The 17977-nt window shown below is 48.6% G+C and overlaps 2 protein-coding genes across 2 annotated transcripts; both read left to right on the top strand.

The window, feature by feature from the left end:
- The first annotated feature begins 3507 nt into the window (after nt 1-3507).
- On the top strand, nt 3508-7332 carry IL10 (interleukin 10). The gene is made up of 5 exons (XM_059904922.1): nt 3508-3720; nt 4554-4613; nt 4890-5042; nt 6090-6155; nt 7240-7332. Exons 1-5 carry the CDS (start codon nt 3556-3558, stop codon nt 7330-7332), a joined length of 537 nt encoding a protein of 178 aa, XP_059760905.1. The 5' UTR covers nt 3508-3555.
- Nucleotides 7333-12712: 5380 nt separating this feature from the next.
- On the top strand, nt 12713-16200 carry LOC132371958 (GRB2-associated-binding protein 3-like). The gene is made up of 2 exons (XM_059933832.1): nt 12713-12733; nt 14419-16200. The coding sequence occupies exons 1-2, from the start codon at nt 12713-12715 to the stop codon at nt 16198-16200; spliced, it is 1803 nt and encodes a 600-aa protein (XP_059789815.1).
- The last annotated feature ends 1777 nt before the right edge of the window (nt 16201-17977 follow it).

Raw genomic sequence — 17977 nt, 5'->3', positions numbered from 1 at the left:
TCCCCAAGGAAAAAAATTCATTTAAATTCAATTTAATAGGCATGTGTTGGACACTTGCTATGATTCTAGATCTGAGGGAAAATTGGGCTCAGACCATTTGCTCTCAAGGAGCTCACAGTCTAACGAGTGGCATTTGTGTTGTCTTGAAATCCACAGGGCCAAATGGTCCCAGACTGACACATCATCCATCCACAGGTGCCTGCTCGCTCACTTTCTTCCCTACTTGGGCTCTTCTCTTGGACTGAAACCCCAACTCAAATCTAACATGCAGACTGTTGACATTTATGTCACATGACCTATGAGTTTGGGACTTTTCCCAGTGAATCCTAACGACTTTTCAGATGAATGGTACCTTCACAGTCTTGAGAAATAGGAATCATCTTTGTTGTTCTTGTTGTTTGGTCAATATATAAGCAAAGGGTCTTAACTTTTCCCAAGATGTTCACACGTATTCTCTTGTGTCAGCTTGACATCAGTCCTATGAGATATGTGGATAGGGAAGATATTGTTATCTCCATTTCTAAATTAAGTAATTGCATCAAGGAAGTTGCCTAAATCGTCTCTGACCATTTAGATTCTGAAAATTTTGAGATGAGAGAGGACAACAATTTCAAATCAACAGAGAAAGGATGAAAAATTCCACAAATGGCTTGAGGTAATTGGCAACATTTACCAAACATTCCAAAACAAATAAGGAAGTCAGAGCCTAACCCTTACCCTACCTAATAGCTTATGGAATAAAGAAAGATAGAAATGGCTCTTGCCCACCTCCCTTCTCCTGCCATTATGTGCATGTGTGCGTGCATGCGTGTCTCTGTGTGTGTGTGTGTATTTAATATTTCAAATTGTAAGAAGAAAGTGGAAGAGATACTGCCTACCTTCCTGTGTTGCTCTGAGTGTTTGCCCACGCCCAGACCAGCCCTGGTCCAGGCTCACAGGGTACTCTGCTATGCCCATCCCAACAGAGAAAAAAGGAAGTTGTGTCCCTGGCACCTTCCACAGGCCAGACCCTGTACTCGGCTCCAGACACACAAAAGATAATGAAACAGTGTCCTGTTTCAGGGAGCTCACAGCTGATTGGCTGAGGCAGTTGTGCACATGGATGACAGCGACATTTGTTGTAGACGTAGTAGTGGAGGAAAGCACATGGCACAGTGGCAAACAAAGGTAAGAGGGGGATCTGTGCTGCCTGGGTCCAGAAGTAGGGCCTCGTAGTCTGCCCTGGGTTTGGGTCCTCTGGCCTGACTGGTCGGCCAGACTGAGTCAGTACCCAGAACACCCAGCTCAGAGAGGGGTCAGTCCTACGGGCTGAAGCAGACACAGCCCAGAAAACCCAGGAGCCAAGAGGGAAGGAGTAGGGTGGAAGGGGTGCAAAACCCAGCCCCTAACCCCTTCCCTCTTCTTTCTCGTGGCAAAACTCAGAACTCCTAAGGCCAGTGTAAATCTGGCAGGAGCAGCAATTCCTGAGTCAGCTCCATAACTATTTCTTTTTTTTTTTTTTTATGTGATTTAAGTACAGTTGATTTATAATGTGTTAATTTCTGCTGTACAGCAAAGTGATTCAGTTATACATATATGTATACTTTTTCATATTCTTTTCCATTATGGTTTATCACAGGATACTGAATATAGTTCCCTTCCACGCCTATTTCTAAAGGTTCTTTCTCCCTTTGTGATTCTTAGGCTTCTGCATCAACACTCCCCAAAGGGTTGGGAAGAGAGACTACAGTCCCCTGATCCTGACCCACAAAGCACATCCGCAGCCTGGGCTCTCTGCCTCCTCCCTCCCACTCCCTCCAGCCCAGCCCCAGAATGTCTGCCTCCCTTGTCTGGTGCAGTGAGCTTCTTTAATGGGGCACGCTCAGAGCCAGGGCCACATGAGGTATCCCAGTGCAGATGCAAGAAGGCAAGAAAATAACAGAAACACTGGAGATATCCTACTTCTGGATCCACTTGTTACCTCCGCAGGCCCCATCCCATGTGAAGCCCAAAGGTCCCCAGCAGACAGAAGGCAGGTACTGCTGTCCCATTGGGATAGATGGAAAACAGACACAGGGAGGTCAGGTGACTTGCCCTGGGTTTGAGTGGCAGAGCCCCGGCCTCCTGTCCCCCCAGATCAGAGCTATTCAGTGGGGCAGTGGGAGGAGCCCCTGCAGAAGGGGGAGGTCAAGGCACAATCAAAGGACTCCCAGACTTTCTTCATATCTGTAGAAGTAATGTCACCACACCATCCTTTCCTTCTAGCGGTAGTGCAACATTCCTCACCATATCTGGCTACTCTGCCCCTATACACATACACACACACACACACACACACACACACGCTTACATGTGCAAATCCAAAGCAAGACAACTAAGGCTTCTTTGGAAGGGGGACAAGGGATAGGTAAGAGAGGAGAAAAGGGCCTCCTGTCCAGCCTTCATGGAATCCCAACTTATTTTCTTTGTTATTTTTACTTCTTCCTCCCCATCTTTCAAATATAAGTCTCCAGCCACTGAAACTCACAACCCAGAAGAAACCTAGTGACTCTTTAATCCAAATTTTCCATTCTGCACACTGGGGTCAGTGTAGAATAGGGAAAGGAGCACAGCCTGAGTATCAGGCAGGCCTGGGTGCAAATTCTGGCTCCCTCACTCAGCACCCATGTGCAGGGTACTTAATATCTGTGTGCCTCAGTTTGCTCACTGTAAAATGGAGATGAGGGTCATGGTGACTGGCAGGTACAGCTTCCAGTAAGCGTGGACTACTCTTACTAAATCCCCCTGAGGATGTGGCTAGCCAAGGAGGTTGGAGACATGGATCTGAGAGTCTAAATGAATCCAGGGCCAGAGAAGGAACCTGGAGCACATCTGACACCCTTGCCTGTCCAGTGGGAAGCTGGCCTCTTTAAGGAGTAGTCTTGGAACATAAAATGAAAGAACCAGAAGGCAGCTTTGAGGATATTTAGCTCACACTCCTGTTTTCATTTGGGGAAGCTGAGGCCTGGAGAGCTGAGGTGACTTCCCAATCCAGTAAGGAGAAGCCTTGAGTATCAACCCAGGTTGGGGAGGGGGACCCAGTTATTTCTCAATCTCAGTGTATTCTGGAATGGCCAATTTGTCCACGTCACTGTGACCTAGGAACACGTGAATGGAACCCACAACTGTGGGTCCCTGCGCACAGAACAGCTGTTCACCCCAGGAAATCAACTTTTTTTTTTTTTTATTATTAAGAGAAGCTGAAAAATTATTTTAAAAGGGAGAGAGAGGTAGCTTCTCCTAAAAATAGCCATATGCAGAAGTTCATTTTTCAACCATCTCTTTTGCTTACGATGCAAAATTAAAAACTTTGAGTAAGAGTTTCAACGAATGCAAAGTTGGAGAGGTCTAGGGAAGGGAGGGGCTTTAATCAGAAGAAACTTTTGCCAGGAAATCTGTGACACTGTGGCTTTTTATGAATGGCGAGGCCCCACAATATAAAAGGGGGACACAGTAGGTGAAGGTCTACACAACAGGGGCTTGCTCTTGCAAAACCAAACCACAAGCCTGACTGAACGAAGAAGGCAGAACTCCACAATGCCCAGCTCAGCACTGCTCTGTTGCCTGATCTTCCTGGCCGGGGTGGCGGCCAGCCAACACCAGGGCACCCAGTCTAAGGACAGCTGCATCCACTTCCCAGACAGCCTGCCCCACATGCTCCGGGAGCTCCGAGCTGCCTTCAGCAACGTGAAGACTTTCTTTGTGAGTATGATGCCCTCCTGTCCTTCCTTCCTCCCTGGGACTGCCTGACAAGGCATTCTGCCGGAGCTTATAAAACCTCCTTTTCATTCACCTCCACCCCCAACACCCATTCCCCCCAAACTGAAATTCTTAAGAGTCCTTGGTCAAGCTGTGGGTTCAGTGAGCCAGTCTAAGCCCTGGTGCTGCAGCAAATTGTGCAGGAAAAGCTCCCTTCAAAAAGGTATCTCTCCCATCTCTCCTATGCTCGGAAATTTGTATAAGAATTCTCTGGAGCTCAATACTTCATAGGCTGGGAGAGATCACGAAGGGTCTGATTGGAGGTGAAGATGTTCCCCATACCCTGTGGCAGGAAACATAAGTTGCCTCAGCTTAGAGGGCTTCCAGAACCTGAAAGACTGATGGTTTGGGGTAGCACCCTACAGGGGGAAACCTGCATTAGGAGATGGTTCCCACTCCCAGAGAATTTTCAGTGCTGCAGCTGGATGTCGGCAGCGGGTAGACAGAAAAGCAAAGGGCGCCAAGGGGTTGGTATGGGGACCCTTGCACATGTGACACAGTTTTGCAGAAAGAGCAGGACCCAGGCAAGCTTCTGCCTTGCCTTCAAAATCAGCCAGATTTTTTAAAGAACTTGATCCCAGGGGGAAGGACTTGATTTAACTAAGAGTTCCAGCACCATTGAATGTCCTGTTTTGAAAGCTCTCTTTTCCATTTTGGGGCCAGGTCTGCATTGATTAAAAAATCAAAAACTCTATAAATAAAAGGGCATGAGAGAAACAGTCATTTTCAGTATTTCCCCAAACCTTGGGTTCATTCTCCTTGTGTTCTTCTTGCAGCAAATGAATGACCAGCTGGACAACTCGTTGTTGAGCCAGTCTCTGCTGGAGGACTTTAAGGTGAGGGCTGGGTGGGGACGGGGGTGCGGTGTGCAGCATGACTAAGGGCGCCTCTGCTTCTTGCCTGCAAGGAGCTGGGTCCGTTTCCCTCACTTTGAAAAGGAGAAGTGGGAAGATCTTAACTCAGCACATAGCCAGTAGCTGGAGGGGGCTTGTTACCAAGGGCTTGGTCCTGGGGGGAGGTGGCCACTTAAGAAGGTCCCCGGGGACAAAGCCATCCTCTCAAGCAGTAGCTCTTCCTCCCGGGTCACCACCCACCCTGGCTTCCGCCCTTAGGGTTACCTGGGTTGCCAAGCCTTGTCGGAGATGATCCAGTTTTACCTGGAGGAGGTGATGCCACAGGCTGAGAACCACGGCCCCAACATCAAGGAGCACGTGAACTCCCTGGGGGAGAAGCTGAAGACCCTCAGGCTGAGGCTGAGGCGCTGTGTGAGTAGCAGGCCAGCTCTTTCCCTTGCAGGCGGCTCTCTCTTCTCTGGGGTCTTCTGGAAACATCCTCCCCAAACCCGGTTCCCACCCGGAGACACAAAGACACAGGCCGACAGGCGCCCTCTCCCTCCGGCCAGGCGCCGAAGTCGCATCACTTGCTCATTTCTCTCTGAACGGGGGGTGGGGTGGCTGCTAGGCATTTACATGTGAAGGTTTGCAATAGCTTTCCTGTTATTTGTGAGTCATTTGTGGGTTATTAGCTATTCCCCTCTCTCTACATGAAAGGGGCCCAGAGCTTCAGTCAGGGCTCCCTTGTCCCTGGGGACCTAGGACCTGGGCCCCGCAGGAGGGGCCAGAGGTAAGGGTCCCGGGAGAGGAAACTCCACTTCCCTCTTCTTCTTAACATTTTGAGAGCAGAGCTTCAAGTGGAGTCCAAATGACTGACAGGATTTTCTCTGGCATTTTAGAGGGGCCACGGGGCTACTCGGCCCCAAGCTAGTGTCTGTGAATAATCCCCCAGGATCATTTATTTCTCCAACTGAAATGATACCCTCACCACTGGTTTCCTTTGTTCCCTCACTGGTGTTGAGAAATCATTTGGGCTGTGTTTGTAGAAGAGGACCATGCAACGGGTTTGGCCGGCAGGGCTGAGACTGTGTCTCTGCTCCTCGGACACTTAGAAATGGTCCTCGGGGCTGGGACTGAAGGAGAGGGACAGGACAAAAGCAGGAAAGGACAGAAGGGCTGGCTCAGGCTCTGCTCGGCGCTGGGACGTGCCAGGGAAGGAACCTCCAAAACCTGGGTGTTTGATGCAGCCTTGTAAGCGGCTGGGAGCAGCTCCTAGGGAAACACAAGTAATCTGCCTGGGCTGCGTTTCTTCTCTGTCTGGTGGGGAAGGAGGAGGTAGGCCATAGTCCTCACAGGAGCTGTGGAGAGTAGCCATCCAAGAAGAGTCTGGCCTCTTCCTGCTCCCGGGTTGTCCCCCAAGCACAATGGACCCAGGACCCAGGCGCCAGTGTTGTTCACACTTTCTCTTTCCTTCCACAGCATCGATTTCTGCCCTGTGAAAACAAGAGCAAGGCAGTGGAGCAGGTGAAGAGTGTCTTCAATAAGGTGAGCCTGGGCTGCTGGCAGGGAGGGTCTGGGGACCATGACCTCTGCCCACTCCCAAGGGGCTGAGGTTGGCAGGTGCTCAGCAGGCCCTGAACTTCCCTCGGAGGGAGTGTGGGAACCCGAAAAATGGTGTGACCTCCTCAGCCAGTGAGGAGCTGCCATCTCAGTTCTGTTTGTTTTCTGTGAAGTGTTTTGGGGTGTTTCTAAATGACTGCTCCCCGCCTTTGCAGGCCTGCGGGTTGGGCTGGCCAGCCAGCTGTGAACACAGTGAGCTGGGTGCTGGGGAGAGTGACAGAGGAAACAGAAAGTAGCTTGTTGGGAATCAAGTCTGAAGCCACACGTGCAGGAAGCCGACACACGAACGTGCACTTACAAACACACCCAGGGGTGCAGCCTGAACTCTCCCAAACTCAGAGCAGGAAGCAGAGTTCTCCCTTATGTGGACTTGGTCCCCCTCTCTTTCCACCTGCCAGTCATAGCTCCCAAGGTGCCTGAGAATGTCAGCTCTCAAACCAAGTGGGGTTTCACTCTTCCAACTGTCCATGAATTCTTCTACCACATTTCCCAGAAGCCATGGGGCCTATGTCCTCTTCATGGGCTGGACACAGACACTGGGCAGGGTTCCAACATCAGGGGGCATGAATCCCCCGACAGTAGGCCAGAGCAGCAGGGCTGGACCTTCTCAATCCAGGGGTGGGGGAACATAAACACAAAAAAGGCTCCCTTCTCTCCTTCTCTCAATGTCTTGCTTTCAAAGTGGTTCCTCTAATGTCTTTTCATCAAATTTTGAATAAGCATCATGTGAGCACATGACCTTTAAAATTGTTGAAAAGGCACCATTTGAAAGACTGTGCTTTGCAAAAGTGAATGTTCCTCTTGCTGCCTACTGGCCGTGGTCCAGGCCAATGCACAGCCTTTCCTGACAGCGGGGCATATCTTCAGGTCCCCAGGGTCTGTCCTTCATCTCCCAACACAAGGGAGCTGGTACAGCTTCTGGGTCCCAGGGTCATGACCATCCAAGCGGAGGACCCACTTACTTGCTCAGATGGGGTTTTCACTAAACATTTCTTACCTCCCTACACAGCTCCAAGAGAAGGGTGTCTACAAAGCCATGAGTGAGTTTGACATCTTCATCAACTACATAGAAGCCTACATGACAACAAAGATGAAAAACTGAAGCATTCTAGTGAAGAAAACATCCAGGATGGCGACTCTACTAGACTCTAGGGCATAAACTGAAGATCTTCGAAATCTGATCCAGGGTTCTGGGAGAGCAGAACCAGCTCCCTGGAAAACCCTATTGTACCTCTCTCCTAGAATATTTATTACCTCTGATACCTCAACTCCCATTTCTATTTATTTACTGAGCTTCTCTGTGAAATATTTAGAAAGAAGCCCAATATTATACATTTTTTTTCAATATTTATTATTTTCACCTGTGTTTAAGCTGTTTCCATAGGGTGATACCCTATGGTATTCGAGTGTTTTAAGAGAAATCGTAAGTTATATAAGGAAAAAAAATTGTTCCTTGTGGAGTCAACTGCAGCTTCATTTCCAAGCCTAACCACACTTGACAGCTGTTGGGCTATTTTCCCTGATCTCCCTCTAATTTCTCTTGTCCCTGGGCCTGGGGCTCCCGGAGTGTTACAAAGACTCTTATGCTCGTAAGAAGAGAAACTAGGGAGCCCCTTTGACAATTAATATTCCAGTGGCTCTGAGGGATTCCCCTGACCTCATTCCCCAGCCACTTCATTCTTGAAAGCTGTGGCCGGCTTGTTATTTATAACAACCTAAAATTGGTTCTAATAGAACTCAGTCTGAACTAGAAGCAATTCAATTCCTCTGGGAATGTTACATTGTTTGTCTGTCTTCATAGCAGATTTTAATTTTGAATAAATAAATGGGTCTTATTAAAATCATGTTATGGTGTCAGTTGACTTCTGTCTGGCTAAAAATATTCTCTCAAAGTTTCCAAGATAGAAGAGAGTAGATGAATGAATTCTACATTCCAGAGAAAGAAAGCCAGCTACCCTCTCCCAGAAAACAGGAAACCTCCAAATCTGATCAGGGAAAAGCTGTTACCCCTTCAAAAGTCAATAGCAAAGACCACCATATTCCTCCCCTAAACTCAGTCCTTTAAAGAATCATCCTTCATGATCATGCTGATTTTCAAGATTCTGTACATACCAAAATTAAAAAGTAAGGCAGAGGAAGTTTTTCAGTGTGTTTTAGGTTTTGGTGGTTATTTTGTTTGTCTTCTTTTTTGTTATCGTTGTTTGCTCCTTCAAGTTCCAAAGTTCCAGGGGCGAATATTAATTTGCCTGTGTTATTGTGAGGATTAAGATAAAGTGCTGTGTGTCTCCGGACTCTAGGAGATGGTCCTAGTGCACACAGTTGGCTGTTATTAGTATTCACACCTAAAATCTTCTACCAAATCCTCCTGGAGCTGAGCAGAGGCAACAGGTTGGACCTAATAGAGTGGAATATAAGCAAATGAGCCCACTTGATAGGCTACACAAGGATTAAAGCTGCTGCATTTCTGTTCTCTCCTTGAGCCGCCAGACAAATGTGAGATAGACTGCTGACTGCGGTCTGTTAGGCGGGGCATGGTGGCTGGGGAAGCCCTACTCAAAGCCCTATGACTTGAGGTGGAGAGGGGAAAGAATGGGCTGAGTAAACACTGATCCCCCTCACACTCTGCCCAGGCAACCCTGGTCTGGGGAAGGGTGGGAGCCGAGTGGCTGTGGTCAGTTTTTCAGTAAGACCTGACTCACTTCGGTTAAAGCAACCATAGGAAGGAAGTGGGAAGGATCAAAGCTGAAATTCTGAGATGAAAGATTAGGGTTAAGAATGGAGGCTAGCTGAAGACAGTGAGAGAGGGAGGAAAGTTCTCTATACTGAAATGGAGAAGAAGCCATGAGCCCCTCAGCCGGGAAGGTTTAGGCGGTTAGGGGTCTCTGGCAGGCAATGTACGTTGACTTTGGTTTGAGGTTGGCACCTCACGTGAGGGATGTGGGCATCTGAAACCAATAGATAGAAACTCACCTGGAGAAGCCGCATAGCTGACAAGATGCTGACAAAAACTACAATTTCTTGAGCACTTATTTTGAGCGAGTCAGTACTAGGCATGAATGTATCAGTTATACTATATGGTATCTTATTGGTATTTTCTGTAAGAGGGAACTGATGCTCAGAAATGTTGATAGGGCTCGGCCATGTGGGTGATGTGGAGAAGGGACAAGTGAGACTAGCAGCATAAAACGCCTTTCCCTTTGTATCAATTATCTATTGTTGCCCTGCAAATTTAGCAGCTTAAAACCATAAACGTTTATTATCTCACAGTTTCTTTAAGTCAGGAATCTTGGAGCAACAAGGGTCTCTAATGAGGCTGTAGTCAAAATGACAGCCAGGGCGGCAATCATTTGAAGTCTCGACTGGGACTGGACAATTCACATCCACGATGGCACATTCACAGGGCTGTTGGCAGGAGACCTCAGTCCCTCACTGGCCATTGGCAGGTAGCCTTGGCTCCTTGCCACATGAGCTTCTCTGCACGGTTTCTTGAGTGTCTTCACGACATGGCAGCTGTCTTCCTGAGCCAATGATCCAAGAGACAGGGCAAGGGGGAAGTCATGGTATCTTTTAGATCTAATCTCAGAAATCTCATACCATCACTTCTGCCACATTCCATTTGTTAGAAGGGCATTGATAAGGATAGCCCATATTCCAGGGGAGAGGAATTAGATTCCACCTTCTGAAGGGAAGAGTATCAAAGAATCTGTGGACATGTTTTAAAACTACTACACCCTTCTAAGTATTCAGAAGAAATAGCTTTGAGCTGGTTGGCACATCAGACTCCTTGATTGGTGAGGAGAAGGGGAAGATTTGGGTAGGCATCAGAGTGCATGGACGGGTCAGCATCATGGACACTGCCCTCCTTCAGTTCTCTCTTATAGGTTCAGTCTAATATAGTTACTTCTCTGAGCCTCAGTGTCTCATCTGGAAAACTAGCAAAACTTCTTTCCCTTTTTCCAGTGTTATGGACTGAATGTGTCTCCTCAAAATTCATATGTTAAAGCCCTAACCCCCAGTGTGATGGTATTTGGAGATGGGTCCTTTGGGAGGTACTTAGGATTAGATGAGGTCATAAGGGTGGGGTACTCAGGACGGGATTAGTGCCCTTATAAGGGGAGACGTAGACAGCTCACACATGTGTGCTCTCTCTCTCTTTCCCCCCGCCTGCCCCTCCCCCCATCATCCCAAGCACAAAAAGGGAGATTGCGTGAGAACACAGTAAGATTTCTGTACCCACCTGCCAAAAGAACAGGCTTCAGAAGGAAACCTACCTTGCCAGCACCTTAATCTTGAACTTCCAGCCTCTAGAACTGTGAGAAAATTAATTTCTCTTGTTTAAGACTCTCAGCCTCTGGTATTTTGTTATGGCACCCTGAGCTGACTGATAAGCCAGATGTCATATAAGAGTCAAATGGAGTGTCAGGTATGAAGGTGTACATGTGTTTTGGATAGGAAGTGTACAGATGAGGTTTGGATGTGGATTTTTTTTCAAATCTTTATTCTCTAAGAAGAGCAACCACCTCATTTCCTCCCTTGTCCATCGGTCCCCTCAAGCAGAGTTTGGTTGTCAGTGGAGAAAGAGAATTTCTGTCTGTGGTCCCAGTTGCTGAAGTGAGGAAGGTGGGACCAGTAAGAGGAGCTCCCCTAATCTATGATGGCAGAATGGTTACCCTATCTGACCACTGGCAGAATCAGACAGAGAGAAAGCAAATGAGTTCTTCCATCCTGGGAGTGAGGCACAATCTGGAAGGAAGGGAATGAGATCAGAGACAGAAAGAAAGAGGAAAGAGGAGGACTGGCCAGATGGCAGAAGCTGCCCATTCCATGGCATGTTTCCCCTCAAAACACTTGTGTGAGTGTATTTAATTGTGGAACATGGGAACCAGCTCTAGGCCTAGGGTGAATTAGGAAAATCAGACATAGCACTACAAGGAAATAGGAGCTGGAGCATAAGAACATATACCCAGAATTTAAAATGGCAGGAAGATCTTTGGACTTGCATAAGCTACAGAACCGGCTACAGAATGAACCTGTCAACTCTGTGTCTCTGAGTGGTTGGTGGGTCCCAGGTGTTATGTGTCCCATTATTCATATCTTTTTTTTAAAAAAAAGAAGCTAGTTTTTAAATTTTTTTACTTATTTACTTATTTAAAGCAGCTAGGTTTTTAAAAATATATTTATTTATTCATTTATTTATTTTTGGCTGCCTTGGGTCTTCGTTGCTGCACGCAGGCTTTCTCTAGTTGTGGCGAGCAGGGGCTACTCTTCTTTGTGGCACACGAGCTTCTCATTGCGGTGTCTTCTCTTGCAGAGCACGGGCTCTAGGCACGTGGGCTTCAGTAGTTATGGCACGCGGGCTCTAGAGCGCAGGCTCTGTAGTTGTGGTGCACAGGTTTTGTTGCTCTGCGGCATGTGGGATCTTCCCAGACCAGGGATCGAACCCATGTCTCCTGCATTGGCAGGCGGATTCTTAACCACTGCGCCACCAGGGAAGTTCCATTCAATACTCTTTTTAAGCACTAACTCACTTGATGACTTTGGAAATTTTACATGCCCTCAGTTTCCTCAATAATAAAGTAAGGATCTAGGTCTAGATCAATGGTTTCCAACTGGGGCCATTCACGTGGGTTCTTGAAGGCATTCATGGGGAGGGTGAGGATTGTTTTTGAATAATTTCTAAAATATGAAAAAGCCTAGTAAGAACCATACATTTGTCACCCCTACCTCCCATAAGTCTGTACACGCTCAAAAAAAGAACTGCTACATACTGGGCTGAAGTAATAGCCACTTTGTATGGAAAAACAGGTTACCTCTTGCTGATTGGAAGCTCTACTTGGTAGTCATATATCACATCTTTGATTAACAAAATCAGAAAATGGAATTTTTTCCTTAAAAAAATTTAACCAGCCAAAATAGCTTAAAATAGACTCTGAGGAAAATTGCAGTCCCTTGTGATCAAAAGCTTTAAAACCACTAAGTTCCCTTCAAGCCCACAGTTTCTAATTCCAGCATCAGATTCCTTCAGTCAGCCAGACCCATTCCCACCTGGACCCTCCTCCAGGACATATTCCTGTGTCTACAAGGTCTGCACTGGGCATTTTCCAAACAGCTTCCCAGTCATCTGCATGTCATCAGCAACTCCCCTCTCCAAGCAGGGTTGAGCAGCCACAGAGCACTGAGCTTCCAGAAGCTTGACACTCTGGCTGGAGAGGATCTGGGGGAGATAAAAGACCTGAGGGAAAGTAACACAGATTGCCGCTTATTCCACAGCACAGGGACGAGGTGTACAGGCTCTGGAATCTGCCGAACCTTGGCTCTAATCTACATGACCTTGAGATATCACCTGCTTCTGCTATTCTCTATAACATAGAGAGAGTAATCATTCTTTCAAGGTGTTGTTGTCATAAGAAATAAACGCATAAATACACATAAAGCACAGAGTAAAAAATTAAAGCAGCTCTATTCCTTAGACATTTGGAAAAATGCTCAAGTGGAACCATATGGTAAGATCAGTGCTAACACCATAAAAAAACAGCTGGACACAACCTGTGTGCCAATCACTAGACCTGGACTTTCATTATAACACCTTCTGCCTCCTTACTCACCATTTCTAAGTGGAAAGCAAAAATGGACCATCTCCGCACTTGAGAGGGAAAAGGGGAAATGATATTTTTTTGAGTGCCTGAAGTTGGTCTCAGAAATACTTTGCTTGATGATTTTTTTAAAATATACATATGAATTACAACCCACTGCTTAACATAAATGCCTAATTCCATTCAGAGCAATAATTGTTGCACATAACCTTAAATATAGATTAGATTAACTATGTAGAAGGCTTTATTTGATTACAACACTGAGCGTTGTTCATACATGTTCATTATCCATCATTGTTGCTTATGTGCTAACAACCTGAAAAATGAGACAGCCTACTACCCTTCTTTTTCCCTTACCATTATTCAAGAAAAATATCTTTTTTTTCCACGATCAAGAAGCCATTGTATAATAAAGCCTAGAATTTGTCCCATATACAACCCGGAATGTCATGTCTATTTGAAGACATCTTTCCGGATTACATAGAGGAGGGGGATATCATTTCCCAAACCGGATACTACCATATGTCTCCACCAGGGCTGAGTTAGTAAATAAGGTTAGTATGCAACATAAATAACTAATCAGTCTCCTTACAGAATAATCTCTACTTGCATATGTAATGAGGATGAGATCCAAATAAAAACAGAGGCAACCTAGAGCCTGTGCTCCACAACAAGAGAAGCCACCGCAATGAGAAGCCACAGCAATGAGAAGCCCGCGCGCCACAATGAAGAGTAGACCCCGCTCGCTGCAACTAGAGAAAGCCGGCGCGCAGCAACGAAGACCCAATGCAGCCAAAAATAAATAAATAAAATAATTAAATTTAAAAAAAACAGAGGCAGACTGGCTTCTCCCTGGACTTTGCCTCAAATCAGAGTCATTATGAGATGTACATTTATTCATTCAGAACCTACTATGCTCTAAGTACTATGTTGAGTGCTGAAGAAAAAGCAGTAAATAAGCAATAAATATGTTGTAAATAAGCAGTAAATATGTCGGGTGCTGAAGAAAAAGCAGTAAATAAGCAGACATGGATTCTACCTTCACAGATTTCATAGCTAGGAGTGGAAAGAGACATTACAAAGTTAACGACACAATTTTATTATCATTGTGATATCTACTAAATGAGACGTAGGAGCTTTTAAGAGAGCAACTCACCTAGACTGAAGGTTAGGGGGAGACTTCCATGAGAAGGTGACACTCAGCTAGATATGGAGGATGAGTGGGAGTTGGACAACAAAGAGGGAGGTGATGAGAACTTTAGCAGAGAGCCACATATTTAAAGACCCCTTAGAACTGCAAAGAACAGGGGGAGGGCGTGTCTCTGAAGCAAGAGTAGATTTGTACTGATACTAATTTGTATTGATAGCCAGGCCCTGGGCCCTCTTCAGGACCCTCTGACCTCTCCATCCCCTCTCATGTTCTGAGGCCTGGAAGTAGGACAGAACTTAAACTGTTTAAGGAAATAAAAAGTGAAGCACAGCAAGAGAGGGAAAACATGCATGAGATTTAAGATGAGCTTGAAGCAATGGGCAGGGTTAAAATTTTTAGACTTTAACCTAAGAGCAAAGGGAGCCCGCCGTGGGCGCCGGCCCAGCCGGAGGAAGCGCGGCACGATGAGCGCGGGCGACGCGTGTGCACGGGCTGGCTCGTCAAGTCGCCCCCCGAGAGGAAGCTGCAGCGCTACGCCTGGCGCAGGCGCTGGTTCGTGCTGCGGCGGGGCCGCCTGAGCGGCGACCGCGACGTCCTGGAGTACTACCGCAGCCAGCGCGCCCGCAAGCCCATCCGCGCCATCGACCTCAGCGAGTGCGCCGTCTGGAAGCACGCGGGCCCGGGCTTCCTTCGTAAGGAATTCCAGAACCATTTCGTGTTCGTTGTCAAGACTGCATCTCGCACGTTCTATCTGGTGGCCAAGACGGAGGAGGAAATGCAGGTGTGGGTGCACAGCATCAGTCAGGTGTGCAACCTCGGCCACCTGGATGACATAGCAGATTCTGTGGAGAGCGGCTCTCGCGCGCCTTTCTGCGAGCAGCCCTCCGCCGCCAGCTCCCTTCACACCGCCCCTGCTGTCAGCTCCCTGCCAAGAGATGACCCGAGCACTAGTATGGTAGCCACTGAGAAAACCGGAAGTGAGGCAGGGTTTCTCTTCCTTCCTGATTATCTGATTCTGTCCAACTGTGAGACGGGAAGACTGCACCACGCCAGTCTCCCCACCAGATGTGACAGCTGGTCAAACTCGGAGCGCTCACTGGAACAGGCGTCCTTCGACGACGTTTTTGTGGACGGCCCGCAGCCACTGCCCTCCGGGAACCTGGCCTGCCCCTCACGCCCTGGGAACAGTTCTCAAGAGGCCCCTTCCACGAGGCCCCAGGCTGCCCTGATCTGGACAAGAGATGTCAATGGCCCGTCCAGGGACCACTTTTCTTTACCAGTGCTGGAAACTTCCTTAAATTCCACCGTCCAGGGAGATCAAAACCAAGCTTCCTTGCCCTATGGGGTAAAAGGACTAGATGTTATGTCCAACACGCCACGTCCCCGCCCCCCTAAGCCGAGCCATCTCTCTGAACGGCGCCACGAGGAGCAGCTCCCGTGTGGTGGGCCCGGTGGCATCAAGAAGCCAGAAGGCGCTGTGGTACCGAGAAGAATCTCTCTCTCCGGTTTAGATAACATGAGAACCTGGAAAGGTGATGTAGAAGGCCAATCTTTAAGACACCGAGATAAGCAGCTAAGTTTAAATTTGCCGTGCAGGTTCTTCCCAATGTCCCTTCCGGCTTCCACCAGCACTGAGGACAGCTACGTGCCCATGGGCCCCCAGGCCATCGCCTCTGCTCTCGGACCCCACTGCAGCCCTGACGACTATATCCCAATGAGCTCAGGAAGCATCTCCAGCCCATTGCCTGAGCTCCCAGCGGACCTGGAGCCTCCCCCCGTGAATAGAGATCTCAAGCCTCAGAGGAAACCACGGTCACCTCCCCTGGACCTGAAAAGCCTCTCCACCATCCGGGAACACACGTCTCTCACCAGAACCTGCACTGTACCTTGCAATCGAACCAGCTTTCTCTCTCCAGAAAGAAATGGTATTAATTCTGCAAGATTTTTTGCCAATTCTGTTTCCAGAGAAGAGGAACAAAGCTACATGCAAATGGAGGAGCACGGAGAAGCCAACTTGCTGAGCAGTGGAGCCCTGACGTGGACGAGGAAATTCAGCCTGGATTATTTAGCCCTGGACTTCAACTCAGCGTCACCAGCCCCTGTGCAGCAGAAACTCCTCTTCTCAGAGGAGCAGAGAGTAGACTACGTGCAAGTGGACGAGCAGAAGACGCAAGCTCTGCAGAGCACAAAGCAGGAGTGGACGGACGAGAGGCAGTCCAAAGCGTGATGGCGCTGGGCTGCGGGCAGGGGCTCTGAGGGGGGCCGGCCCTCGTCAGCGGCCGCGCTCGCCCCTGCCGAGCCTCAGGCCGGTGCGCCGGGACGTAGACAGCTCCATCCCGGCAGGGTGGGAGCCACCAAAGCAAAAGAGGCGTCAGAAATCTTCTCCAGTGGAGCCTTTGACGTGCAGATTGGAGCCAACGGGATGACATCTTTTGACTCCAGCGCCTGAAGTCTCGACCTCTGTCCTGTGCTTCCGCTGGAATCATGAATGATCCGAGGAGAGACGCGCCTGGACACCGTCTTGTCCCCACCCCTGAGGACACAGTGCAAGACACCAAGCCTAGGGATGGTGGCAGGAAGACAATGCGAGTGACAGGAGCATTGAGTCCCGAGGTCAGGCATGAGCATATCAGATGACCCCGGTGGCTCTAGGGACATCGTTGTGCTTAAGCAGCCTCCTGTGGCCGGGTGTCCCTTTGCTGTTGGCCTTTTCCCGGCATGCTTTCACACGCACCGTCTCATCTCTTCCACTCAATGACCTCGGAAGCTAGGCTTGGCGGCGATCACTGCTCCCACTTCGAGGAAAACAATACCAAGAACCAGAGAAGGGAACGCTTGGCCCAGGATGACTCATGGAGTGAGACAGCGAGTCCGGCTCCTTCCGCCGTCTAATGCTGCCTCAGTCACTTAGGGTAACTTCAGAGACACGTGGGAAACACGTGCAGGCACGGGATGACTCATCATCTCCTCTCCCTTTCATAGGATTTTGAGCAGGTGCTTTTCCACTTGAAAGGTATGCCTGTCGAGCCAGGGTTTCTTTGTGTGGTGTCCAAACGGGGCACTCTAGCGTAATCAGCAGTTACCATTAGAGACACCTCCCGACAATCAGTGTGAAATCCATGCTTGGTTCACATGGTCCCCTTGCCATGTGTGTCCCATGAGCTGGCTAGTGCTGGCAGAAGAACATTTGCCACCCCGGGGAAAGCTATCCCTGGCCACACTGTGCTGGACCCAAGCTTCTGAGTGATTGTTATGACCCAAAAAACAACAACAAACAAACCAACCAAAAACCGGTGACTTCAAGTCTCGGGTTTCCTGGCTAATGTTTCCCTTCTGCTTTAGTGGTGACTAGCTCTGGAGCGTGCACACGTTCCCACCATGCAACGAGGGCATCTTGTCACCCTTTCCTTCGTGGGGCACTGGGGTTCAGGGGACCCAGACGACAGGCTCGATTGGGCATGGAGTTTTACTTAATGCCCCTACCTGATCCTTCTGAGCACCTGCAGCCAGAAGACAAATCTGAACAACTGGGTAGTCGGCAGGTTCTGGCCCACTGTTCGGCCACAGTGTCTCATATACGGGGATGGATCACATAGGCGGGCAGGTCTGCGGCAGCCAGGGTTAGGCAGGGCAACTGTAGGCTTTGCTGTAGGGTTTCAGGGTCTCGAACTGCTCCGAAGGTAAGTGCCAAAATCTTGGTTTTTCAGACCAGAAAAGAAGTAATTTTGATGTTCAAAGCAGCACGGTCTGGTGACATCATTTTCTTCCCAGAGCAAGACAGGGGGCAATTGCCAAGGGCTTTGACTAAGTTAAGAGTCCTTAGTGAGCCTGGATGGAGCCACGAGAGGGCTCCCTGAGCCCACGGCCTGCTCCACGGCCAGAGCCTGTAAGGAGCTGCCTTCTTCCTTCTGTGACTTGCAAGGAGTCACAGAGCCTCAGGCAGGAATCCAGGGCTATGGACTGCCAGTTCCCATAGATGGTGGCTTCCCTATGTGTGGGCCACC

The sequence above is a fragment of the Balaenoptera ricei genome, chromosome 1 (genome assembly GCF_028023285.1).
Source record: "Balaenoptera ricei isolate mBalRic1 chromosome 1, mBalRic1.hap2, whole genome shotgun sequence".
Classification (NCBI taxonomy): domain Eukaryota; kingdom Metazoa; phylum Chordata; class Mammalia; order Artiodactyla; family Balaenopteridae; genus Balaenoptera; species Balaenoptera ricei.
The sequence above is the reverse complement of the archived record's forward strand: the minus strand, read 5'-3'. Positions and strand labels throughout refer to the sequence as shown.